The sequence below is a fragment of the Bos grunniens genome, chromosome 8 (assembly GCF_055505025.1).
Source record: "Bos grunniens cultivar Pamir isolate PY7600 chromosome 8, Bosgru_T2T1.0, whole genome shotgun sequence".
Classification (NCBI taxonomy): Eukaryota; Metazoa; Chordata; class Mammalia; order Artiodactyla; family Bovidae; genus Bos; species Bos grunniens.
Genome location: NC_141172.1, coordinates 59471 through 72115, shown reverse-complemented (window position 1 = coordinate 72115; position 12645 = coordinate 59471). Strand labels below are relative to the sequence as shown.

Here is a 12645-nt window from a genome sequence, read left to right as displayed (position 1 = left end):
ACTCAGTAATTCAGTAAACAGTCACATTTGCTTTATTGATATCCTTCACAATTTTATACTTTGGTTATCTGCCTCTTCACTCTTTCCCAGCCCCAAGAGATCTTTCCGGTCATTGCCATTTTGTCCTCCTAGAGTAGCTGACTCTTTTCTTGATTTATATTTCTCCACTTCCAGTTCCTTTGTTTGACCCAGGGTTAGAAAAGATCATAAATTAAGGAAAACCTCGTATCCATAGATACTAGGATACTGCAGAACAGTCAAGCAAGCCTAATAACCAACTGATTTGTACTACAATGACACGATGTTACTTCGAAAACATTGGCTTAGGTTAGCTGGGAAAGGTCTCCTTAAGGGACTAGGAACCCATCTGTGATGCAAACAGTGGAAGAGACTTAGACTTTAGGCAAGATTTCTAAAGGACTATTTGTGAAAACATAATAGAAACAAAAAGCTTCTCTTTTAGTAACCACGCCTACTTGCACATAAGCTTTGGCTGACTTATTATTACTTGCATATCTTATACAGAGGTGAGGTCCATACCTAAGCCACGGTAAAGACTGTCAAGCCTATCATGGGGAATTTAAATTTCCCAAAACCGCATGTCTCCTGGTTTATTATAAATTATAAATCAACAAATGGATGTTGAAACAGCTCAAAGAAAACACAGTTTAATTGCTGATTAGCAAATACTGTGACAGTTGAGCAGTCACATTCATTCACATCCTTTCCTGTTTAAAGAAATTCCTACCAGAAAAGGGATGATGAGAGCATAGGAAAAAGGAGAGCAGAAGGAACATGTTAGAACTGGAAAAACAATCCCAACAATTCCGGGTGCAAAGACCATGAGAAAATTTAATTTTCTTCTTTATGCTTTTAGGTATTTCCCCAAATGTTCTAAAATAATTTATATATATATATATATATATATATAAATATGTATATACACACATAAACATATACATACTTTACTAAAAAGGTAACTGAGAGAAAAGCACAATATATGTAACATGATCTTCATGTTCTCAAGCATGCTTTTATTAACAACAGAATACCACAGGATGTTACAACTGTTCAGAGCCTAAAATATTGTCTAGAAGACACAATTCAATAAATTTGTTAAATATATTACCTTTTTTTAATCCTAATGGAACTTAATACCAAAAGAAGGCGTTATCAGAATAAAAACTATATTTTATACGCTCAGGAAAATCATGACTTCCTTACTTTAAAAAGTGAGTTTATAATATGAAGTTTATAAATTCAAACTAATACGGCTCAGGTCATCTAGCTCAGAGATTTTTTTTGAGGTTCAATTTTTTTTCTAAATAGAACAATCAGTTTAAGGAAAATGAAAAAAGGGCAGTTTAATTAACATGTAATCTGTTCTGGCAGTGCCTGCCGAAAGATTTACTTGAATGCTGGGCGCTTTTCTGGTTTTTACAAACTACTATTATTTTTTCTGATGTGTGACAATGATTCCATATGTTGGTATCATTCCATTAATTTTTACCAGATACCTATGGAAGACAATGTAGTCACTCAGCTGAAAGCACACTAAATAAAAAATATTGACATGAAAATGTGTTTCTCTTTAAGCAGGTAGAGCTTCTCCTAGGAACTGACTTCGGGGTGCAGAGCTCCACGGTAAGCGACAGCAGCTGAAACCCAGTGGCACCTGAATTAAGGAGAAGCACCGCCGCCCGCGCCCCCCGACAGGACCTGTGCGCGCAGTGACGGCGGCCGCGCTGCGCACGGAGGGAACCGCCGACCAGGATCTCCATCGGCCTCACCGCGGCCGGGACCAGCCCCACAGCCCGCGTTACCTCGCTTGTGCAGCTCCCGCAGGGGGATGCAGTCTCCGCCCCCGTCGTAGGGCAGGTAGGGGTCGGAGGGAGCGTCCATGGCCGAGGTCCGCAGAAGCCGAGGGAAAGCTCGCGAGCTCACCGCCCGCGCGCGCCCCGGAACCCCGCCGCAGCAGGTTGGGTAGTCGCCATGCCCGACCTGTCGGCGCGCGCAGCCTCGCGGGCTGACGTCACCCAGGCGCCACGGTTGCCAGGGCGACGGGCTCGCCTCCCCATCAATCAGGCCCCGCTACGTATGATGGTGACTAAGCCCAGGGGTGACAGACCAAACAGCCTCCACAGCAAGGGGGCAACTACAGCAAGGCGACAGAAACCTACTTCTCGATTTCTGAATACAGAGCTGTGCAAAGAAATTATACGTGTACACAAGGAATGAACCTTTTCATTCCCAATGTAGGTAAGTGGGAATGACATGCTAAAAAGGCCACGTGATTTTACCGTATAAATACACAAATTTATATGTAACCACGTCACGTGAATCATAAAGATAAAGAAACAGAAGATACCAAAGTCTTTAAGACACTTGGCTTTAAAGTCTATGCTTAAGTATCTAAAACGTACTAATGCATACTTCTACTGTGGCTTCAACACTTCAGTAACTGGACCATTACTAATCCCCTTCAGCAGCCTCCTTTCTTCAGGAACCAGCTAGTTAAGAAAGACATCGAGGTTTAAGAAAGAAACTTAACATCCTAGGTAACTTTGCTAGTTGTCAAACTATTCAAAAAGAGACTACTAGCTGGGAGATTTTCCTCTCTCCTGACTTCTACTTTTCCTATCTCACAAAGATTTTCGTTGTGCTTTGTAAAAGTGGGGGGATGGGGCTTTAGTGAAATATGTCTCAACGTGTTCTCTAATGGTCTCTTTACTAGACATTTTATGAAATTTAGAAATAAGAGAACTCAGGCTACAGAACATTTCAAAATGTATCATTTTTATTTTCAAAGTGTATCGTTTTTATTTTTCATTGTATGACCAAGTTGTAAATCAGGACAAACAAGTTAAGAGAGTGCCCCCAAATACCAGGAAAACTTGCAGAAAGCTTTTCATCTTATAAAAAGGCAGGGAGGAATGTAAGTAGTATAAAACTAAATTATTTATAAATGCCATATAGAATGCATTTTTTAAAAGTCTTTTAAGAGTAGAACTTAACATACCAAAGTATGTTTCATTTCAAACTGTCATTCCAAAAGAAAAAAAAGCTCACACTCATTTAAGCCGAGTTCAAATTTTTACAGCTGCCTCTCAGGTGATTCCTCCCCAGACTACAAGATTCTTTTTATGAAATAGCTATGATAGGGCAATGCCACTAAACAAAAATTCATTAGAAGCTGTTCCACAGGGCTCGGGGGTTTTGTAAAATGTATTTTTGTAAGCACTGAATGTGCCAACCCTAAGGTCTACTCCAATTCAATGATTTCATATGAGAATTGCAGGCACGAAAAGAAAGAAAGGACTCAGAAGGCAGTAAAGATAGAAAAGAGATATTCAGCTTGTCTAGTTGTTGCTCATTCGCTTCTGACTCTTTGCAACCCCGTGGACTGCAGCATGCCAGGCCTCCCTGTCCTTCACTACCTCCCAGAGCTTGCTCAAACTCGTGTCCATTGAATTGGTGATTCCAACCAACCATCTCATCCTCTGTTGTCCCCTTCTCCTCCTGCCTTCCATCTTTCCCAGCATCAGGGTCTCTTCCAATTAGTTGGCTCTTCACATTAGATGGCCGAAGTATTGGAGCTTCAGCTTCAGCATCCGTCCTTCCAGTGAATATTCAGGGTTGATTTCCTTTAGAATTGACTGGTTTGATCTCCTTTCTGTCCAGGGGACTCTCAAGAGTCTTCTCCAGGACCAGAGTTCAAAAGCATCAATTCTTTGGTGCTCAGCCTTTTTTACTGTCCAGCTCTCACATCTGTACATGACTACTAGAAAAACCATTTGTCTAGTACATCTTAGTTATTATTAGTAATTTGGGAACTTTTTAAAAGTTAGATTAAATCAGTTTTTTTATTTCAAAAAGTTTGAACCTCAGAAAGACATACCTTCTTATAAAACCCCACCTGGGATTTGTGAGTAAAAGCGTTCTGGGAAAGGAATATAGACAAGTTACTGCCACAGGAAAGTTCTATCTAATATTCTCTGGTTCTGGTATTAGCATTGATGATATGACTATGGGTGGCTTTTTCTTTCTGTTTTCTTGGAAATGATTTTTTTTCCCCTTTTTTCCTCATGGAGAAAGGCATGAGAGCCTAGCCCACCCACCACCCTACTCCCCCTCCACGATCCTGTCCTGTCCCAGCCCACAACCTCTGAAATGATTTTTTTAAACAAGGAAATCTAACTTTTAAACAAAGAGCCAACTTTGCTAAATTAACCAAGAGTAAATTTGGTCCTTTTTGGTACTTTGGTATGTCAAGTTCTACTATTACAAGACTTTTAAAAATGCATTCTATATGGCATTTAGAAATAATTTTGTTTTATACTACTTATATTCTTCCCTGACTTGTTATAAGATGAAAAGCTATCTACAAGTTTTCCTGGTATTTGGAGGCACTCTCTTAATCTGTTTCTTCTGATTTACAACTTAGTCACACAGGAGAACTAAAAATGACAGCTAGCCAGCAGTAACTAAAGGGGGGAGAATACTTTCCCTATAAAATACACTGATGGCGTTGCATAGGTAAACATTTTTGTAGCCTGAGTAAAATGAATATTTTTAAATGATGGTACATTCAGTTTTTACTGTATATAGCTCTACATTGTGGAAAATTTTAAAAACAAATACATTACTCATTAATTTTGAAATAAATCTTTTAAAATAATCTGAAAATTTAAAGAATTTCAGAAGTAAACAAATTTGTTATGCTTATGGGGTCCATGGCTGCCACATTTTCTTCCAGTAAAAGCATTATTTAGGCTCAGGTGCTTTCTAATTATACTTTAGAAAAAAGGACAAGGTAAACTGGAAGGTGTGGCCAAAGAGGACTTTGGCACAGATTAGGTATTATCAGACTAAGAACCTGAATTACAGTTAAAGAGAGAAGACACATTCAAGAATTCCAAGGCACTGGGGTGGGGTGGGGGGATGCCTAGATCAGCTACAAACTGCCACTTGCCATCTGCCTCTACGTGAGATCAAATTCTGAGCCGCTGCAGCTGCTGACCTTCAATACCCCCTGAAAAGAGTTCAGGGTGGAGAGCAGGAACGGAGCACTCTGTGCTCTGGGAAAACTGGCAGGACAGGTCTTCAGAAGGTTAGGTATTTTCAGAAGCCAAATTTATGAGCCCATTTCTCACATCTCTTCTTATCTAGAAAAGCACTGAAATCCTCCATGGTGACCTCTGCTCCTCATGACCAACCATGAGCCTGCTGATGACCCTCACCCGTCCTCCCACCCTCACCACCACAATCACATACTCACCTCCCTGCCTCCCACCTCTTTGGAGCAGTTTCTCAGAGCTATCTGAGGTGCTGTCTCCCTGACTATAGTCATCATTTTGCCCCAGATAAAGTTTAACCCACAATTCTCACACTGTGCATTTTAAGTCAACACTCGGGACAAAACCTCTGAAGAACCAAAACCAAGAATTAAGAGCACATAAAAGGACTTAAAACTTCAAAGGGAGAAGGTGTCTCTACTTCCAAACGCGCCCTGATTCTACCCTCAAACTGATGTGGGAGTCTGGAGGTATGTGAATCAGGGAGGCAGGTGTACACAGGATAGTGTGTAACCGTATACTATAACTACACATATATAGCTATATATGATCTTTCAGCCCCTCCTAACCCACAGGACCCAAAAAATCTACATTAGAAGTACTTTAAAAATAAAAGTATTTTTTGCCTTTAGATCTAACTACCAATTTACCAGAAACAAAAAAACATAGAAACATGTTAAGTGAGAGCTCAGGAACACAATAAGGAGAACCAAAATGGGAAACAAATGACCAGATTTCTTCATCAACAAATGAATGAAAAATAAATAACAGGGGCCTGGGGGAGGGACCTGTAGAAATTTTTTTAAAAAGATTTAAAGGATTTATCAACCAGTTTCAATGTAACAACTGTGAAACAATTGGGAAAATGTGAAATAGACAAGATCACTAATTATAAGGAATTACTTATTTTTTAGATGTCATAGCCTTTAAAAGAATCATCTTTTACACATACATAATGCAATATATACAGAACCACCACCACCACTACCTAGAGCAGTAGTTAAAACAGACCTCAGTGCAGAGGTTGGCTCGATTTTCCACTACTAACCAATGATATGACTGTATTGTCAAGACTTCATAAATAAGTCATTAGAATTAGAGTTAAAGTGGATAAATTTTTAAAAATCAATATTCAACGAACAACTGAACTTCAAAATATACCAGCAGTTAGCATGTTAAATTTTAAAATAAAAATTGCATTAAATAGCAATAGCATTTAAAAATTACCTAGAAACAAGTGTAACAAAGAATGAAGACAAAAGTCAATAGGAAGACTAAAGGCATTTAAAAAGACAAGTATATGGAGAAGTATATCATGTTCATGAACTGAAAGATTCAAACCTATCTACAGACTTAATAAAATGACAGTCAAAATCCCAACAGGAACTAACAACACTGTGTATCAACTATATTTTTAAAAAAAATAAGATTTCTTTGTGGCAAACTCTGCTAAAACTTACATGGAAATAAAAAGGCCTGGGAATAATTAAGACACTCTTAAAGAACAGGGGAGACTTGCTTTATTTACCAGGCACTGAGACTATTTATAGACTTATAGTGATTTAAACAGAGTGCTTTTGACATAAAGCTATGAAAATAACCAAAAGTACATAATAGGGAATCTAGAAATAGATCCTCCTTTATATGTGATCCTTGATATATAGCAGAGGTGGCACTATAAAAGACTGTGTAAGCAGTGGTTTTCTTAAATATTTGGACCACTGGCTATTTCCATGAAAAAAAAAAATTATATATACCCTAATCCACACACATTTACAAAAATTGCTCAGATGATTATAGACCTGAATGTGGAAGGCCAATGAAGCTCTCACAAAATAACAGGGAGAAATATCTTCATGACTTGAGGGCAGGGAAATTTTTCATAAAGACACAAAAACCATTAGTCATAACACAAAACATTATTATCCAGGACCATATTACAATTAAGAACATCTGATGAACAGGGTCTGTCGATTAGGAGAATGTTACAACTGAATGTATTTATCCCACCAAAATGTATACAGAGAGAAATAATCACCAGGGTGGTGCCATCTGGAGGTGGGGCCTTTGGGAGGTGATTAGGTCATGAGGGTGGAGCCCTCATGAATAGGATTAGTGCCCTTATAACAGAGCTCCCTGGAGGTCACAGAGAAGATGGCAGACCAGGAACCAGAAGTGACCCCTCTTCACCAGACAAGGAGTCTGCTGGCCTCTAGAGCTGTTAGAGCCACCCAGACTGTCCTATTTCTGTTCAGATCAGATCAGATCAGTCGCTCAGTCGTGTCTGACTTTTTGCAACCCCATGAATCGCAGCACGCCAGGCCTCCCTGTCCATCATCAACCCCCGGAGTTCACTGAGACTCATGTCCATCGAGTCAGTGATGCCATCTAGCCATCTCATCCTCTGTCGTCCCCTTCTCCTCTTGCCCCCAATCCTCCCAGCATCAGAGTCTTTTCCAATGAGTCAACTCTTCGCATGAGGTGGCCAAAGTACTGGAGTTTCAGCTTCAGCATCATTCCTTCCAAAGAAATCCCAGGGCTAATCTCCTTCAGAATGGACTGGTTGGATCTCCTTGCGGTCCAAGGGACTCTCAACAGTCTTCTCCAACACCACAGTTCAAAAGCATCAATTCTTTGGTGCTCAGCCTTCTTCACAGTCCAACTCTCACATCCATACATGACCACAGGAAAAACCATAGCCTTGACTAGACAGACCTTTGTTGGCAAAGTAATGTCTCTGCTTTTGAATATGCTATCTAGGGTGGCCATAACTTTCCTTCCAAGGAGTAAGCGTCTTTTAATTTCATGGCTGAAGTCACCATCCGCAGTGATTTTGGAGCCCAGAAAAATAAAGTCTGACACTGTTTCCCCATCTATTTCCCATGAAGTGATGGGACTGGATGCCATGATCTTTGTTTTCTGAATGTTGAGCTTTACGCCAACTTTTTCACTCTCCACTTTCACTTTCATCAAGAGGCTTTTTAGTTCCTCTTCACTTTCTGCCATAAGAGTGGTGTCATCTGCATATCTGAGGTTATTGATATTTCTCCCGGCAATCTTGATTCCAGCTTGTGTTTCTTCCAGTCCAGGGTTTCTCATGATGTACTCCGCATATAAGTTAAATGAACAGGGTGACAATATACAGCCTTGACGTACTCCTTTTCCTATCTGGAACTCAGCAGTGGCCACAGGACTGGAAAAGGTCAGTTTTCATTTCAGTCCCAAAGAAAGACAATGCCAAAGAATACTCAAACTACTGCACAATTGCACTCATCTCACACTCTGGTAAAGTAATGCTCAAAATTCTCCAAGCCAGGCTTCACAATATGTGAACCGTGAACTTCCTGATGTTCAAGCTGGTTTTAGAAAAGGCAGAGGAAACAGAGATCAAATTGCCAACATCTGCTGGATCATGGAAAAAGCAAGAGAGTTCCAGAAAAACATATATTTCTGCTTTATTGACTATGCCAAAGCCTTTGACTGTGTGGATCACAATAAACTGTGGAAAATTCTGAGAGAGATGGGAATACCAGACCACCTGATCTGCCTCTTGAGAAATCTGTATGCAGGTCAGGAAGCAACAGTTAGACCTGGACATGGAACAACAGACTTAGAGCAGGCCAAACAGACTAAGACAGAGAATGAGACACCACCCACAGAATAAAAGATACTTACACTCATGTAATGGGAAGCCTGTATATATAAAACGACTAACGTTTACATATCTCTAAGACACACAGGTCGATCGAAAAATCAGCAACTTGAATAGGTACTTCAAAAAAATTTTTTCAAATAGTCCATCAACATGAAAAGATGCCAAGGAAATGCAAATTAAAGCCACAATCAGAATCCATGACACAGTCAGCAGATGGACAACAGCAAAAGTCAGACAACCCCAAGCAGTTGATAAAGGTGGAGCTGTCATACATCCTGACCTGAGTGTAAACTGAATCAACACTATAAAAAATAAAGCCTACAACCTGAAAAGTTCACACCCAGGCCAATGAAACTTGTGCACATACCCACCAGGCTACATGGATTGTATTTAAAACAGCAGTGTCTGTACCCACCAGAAACAGTTAAGAAGTAGCAGACCCATCAGTAGCAGAATGAATATCTATACTGTGGTATATTGACAACAAAGAGTGACATAGTCTTGAGCAATGTCACAACAGCTACTCCCTGCAACAAAGAAGATTCTTGAAAATCATGCTTTGTAAAAGCAAGAAACAAAGGAATATGTACTGTATGATTCAATTTATTTAATCTTCAAAAGCCGGGTATGCTACATGACAATCCCGATGATGCATACCTAGATGATCAAACCATAAAGGAAAGCAACAAAGTGACCAAAGAGATAATAGTATTTATCTCTAGGGAAAGGGAAAGGGGTGTGGTCAGGAAGCTGCTAGAGTGCAATCATGCTTATTTCCTTAATCTGAGCAGGTTGCAAAAGTGCTTGCTGTGTAGTAACTCATTCTGTACAAGTATGCTTTACGCATCTTTATGATGTGTGTTATAAGTCACAATTCAAAAGTCTTTGAGTTAGAAATTTATCCTGCCATTTCTGAGTCTATTAGAATTTAGTGTGAATTTATTATTCTTTTTTCTTCCCTATCCTAACCCCCTCTAATCCAATCTTATTTACAGTCTCAAACAAGTTACAAGTAACAGGTTCATAATGATCTACACTGACAGGTTCATAATAATCTATTCTGACTTTCATTTGTTCTAAGCATAGATTCTTTCAAGGAATTTCCTCTAAATGCTAGTGTTTTAGAACTGTTTAAACAAGTCCACTGACTCCCTATGATTTTAGTTATTAATATTTACCTCAACTGATGATTTTATAGGTTTACTTCATAACTACTGAAGCCTTTTTCAATTCTTAACTGGAGCCACTGCACAAACAGGATTTAACTGACTGTTTTCTCAATTCTCCCAAGAACAGTTCATAAGTAATGGTCTCCATGCACAGAGCAATAATTCATTATATCATGACATTAGGGTAAGGAGGTAGAGTATGCTGCTGCTGCTGCTGCTGCTGCTGCTAAGTTGCTTCAGTCGCATCCGACTCCGTGTGACCCCACAGACAGCAGCCCACCAGGCTCCCTCATCCCTGGGATTCTCCAGGCAAGAATACTGGAATGGGTTGCCATTTCCTTCTCCAATGCATGAAAGTGAAAAGTCAAAGTGAAGTCGCTCAGGTGTCCGACTCTTAGTGACCTCATGGACTGCAGCCTACTAGGCTCCTCCGTCCATGGGATTTTCCAGGCAAGAGTACTAGAGTGGGGTGCCACTGCCCTCTCCAGGTAGAGTATCAGTTCAGTTCAGTTCAGTTGCTCAGTCATGTCCAACTCTCTGCGACCCCATGAATAGTAGCACGCCAGGCTTCGCTGTCCATCACCAACTCCCGGAGTTCACTCAGACTCATGTCTATCGAGTCAGTGATGCCTTCCAGCCATCTCATCCTCTGTCGTCCCCTTCTCCTCCTGCCCCCAATCCCTCCCAGCATCAGTCTTTTCCAATGAGAGGTAGAGTATAATACTAAACAATTATTTATTGACCTAGTAATTTCAGTAACTTTCAATGGACTTCTTTCTGTAGAACAATTTACAATAATTACAGGTGACATCTGAGATAAATACCATCAGGTTCTATAGATGATAATCAAAACTAAGCTCACATCTTCCCAATGATCTTTCTGAGAATACCCAACCACCATTTGATTGCCATTGCTATAACAGACTAATTTCATTAAGGCACCCCTTTAGCAGACCAACTTCTTTTTCCTAGTTTGTTAGTAACATCTTGAATTACAGCACTTCATAAACTTAGTATGGGTTAGCTCTCCCTAAACACGTGACCTTACCTATATCCGTGCACATAAATTCAGCAAGTCCCCTACTCCACGTATATTAGGTAGGAGATTCAGGTGCAGAGAAAATCTACAAGTTGGTTGGCAACAGAATCTGAAGGGTGTCATATGTATTAAGAACATGACAGTGCTTAGAATGAGTATCAGATGAACCCTAGAATTATTTGCTCATTTCTAAAAATAATTCGGAGCGGAGTGTTTGAAAGAGGTTTGACCTTCTCCCGACAGACAGCCATTAAATGATAGTGGCCTTGTTTTATTATGAACTTTAAGAATTTCTAAAAACCCTTTTACTGAGGACTCATGATATAGCCATTTCATGTTCTTTTAAAGGTTTGAGCCTATGTTGCCAAATTCAACTTTAAAGGCAAACACCTCACTCATTAGAACAATGCCACCAATGTTATTGGGAGATGCCGGATGAAATTAAAATCAACTTGTCACCTGCTGAAGACCTCAAGCACAAACATAACCTCTGAAAAGCTGTAGCACAGTCAAATTATTCTAACTCAGATTACATTTCTTAGATTGCTGAGCTGTACCATAATCTTACACCGTCAGTAATTTGTTTCTGCTTACAAATTGCCAGGCGAGGATACCGAGTTTACTAAAAAATTACTGTTCGATTATGTTATTAACATGTTTTCCCTGCAGCTGATACCAAATAAACTTCATTATTCTTATTCACAGAAACTGACCAACTCCAATCATCTTAGCAGCATTTAGAGTTTTTAGCAACAATTCTACCATCCATTTTCAAAATGTATTCACTATACATTAACTAATGTTAATAAATGCCATTCTCCCAATATTTTTTTTCCAGAAATTTAGAACACATTCATGTATTCAAATATTATGCAACCATTAAAGCTAAGGTATGCTTTTGTAACATAAGGCAATGTTTTTAACATTAACTGAAAAAGGTCCCAGGTTCCACCTTGTACATGGCACTACCAGCTTCACATACTAATAACGCAGAACTCTCCCTTGCACCCCCAGCCCCCATCCCGTCAGCACATCTGGCTTGATTCACCAGGGATTCTCTATTGACTCCATCTGCTCTGCAGGTCACTCTGCCCATCAGAGAACCCATCAGCTCCCTTCTGACCTACGACACTCACCTCCCTGCTCTCACTACCTTCCAATCCACATGGCAGCTGAACAATCTTCTAAAATTACTATCACCATACTACTCCCCCATCACTCTTCAGGGAAAAGGCCCAACACCTTAAAATGCAGAGTTTCAACCTTGCCTAACCACCCCTCCAGCCACAGTCCCTTCCCACTCTAGCCCCTAACTCCATCCTCCCCAAGGATCTCCCGACTGTACCCACACTTGTACCCCAACTCCCAGCACCCCACTCCTTGCTCCCATCACCTGCTCGACTCCTCATTTTTCACTTCTCACCTCCAATGATGCATCTTAGATTCCCTCATTTATATGTCCTCACAACCATACTGCTTCTTGACAGCATTCACCTTAACACCACTGTCACTGTTTCCTGTGGGGTTACTATTTATTTCAGCGGTGCTCTCTCTCTCAGCAGAGCCCAGACTCCATGAGAGAGACTCGCATCACTCTTGTTCACTGCTCCATCTCCAGCACCTGGTGTGGTGCCTGGCCCATAAAGGAGCCTAACAATTACTTGCTGGATGGAAAATACATAGAAGTCTAAAAAAAATACACCAAAA

At 40.2% G+C, this 12645-nt stretch overlaps 1 protein-coding gene across 11 annotated transcripts in view; it reads right to left on the bottom strand.

Moving 5' to 3' along the window:
* The window catches only part of CLCN3 (Cl-/H+ antiporter 3), an 89067-nt gene that overhangs the window by 48286 nt on the left and 28136 nt on the right, over nt 1-12645 (bottom strand). For 2 of the 11 annotated variants that reach the window (XM_086414176.1, XM_086414182.1), the window contains exon 1: nt 1824-2035. The exons of the other annotated variants lie outside the window; for them this stretch is intronic. In XM_086414176.1, coding sequence (XP_086270302.1) covers nt 1824-1902 — 79 coding nt within the window. In that variant the 5' untranslated portion in view covers nt 1903-2035. Of the gene's footprint in view, nt 1-1823; nt 2036-12645 lie in introns of those variants that run through there. 11 annotated transcript variants of the gene reach the window in all.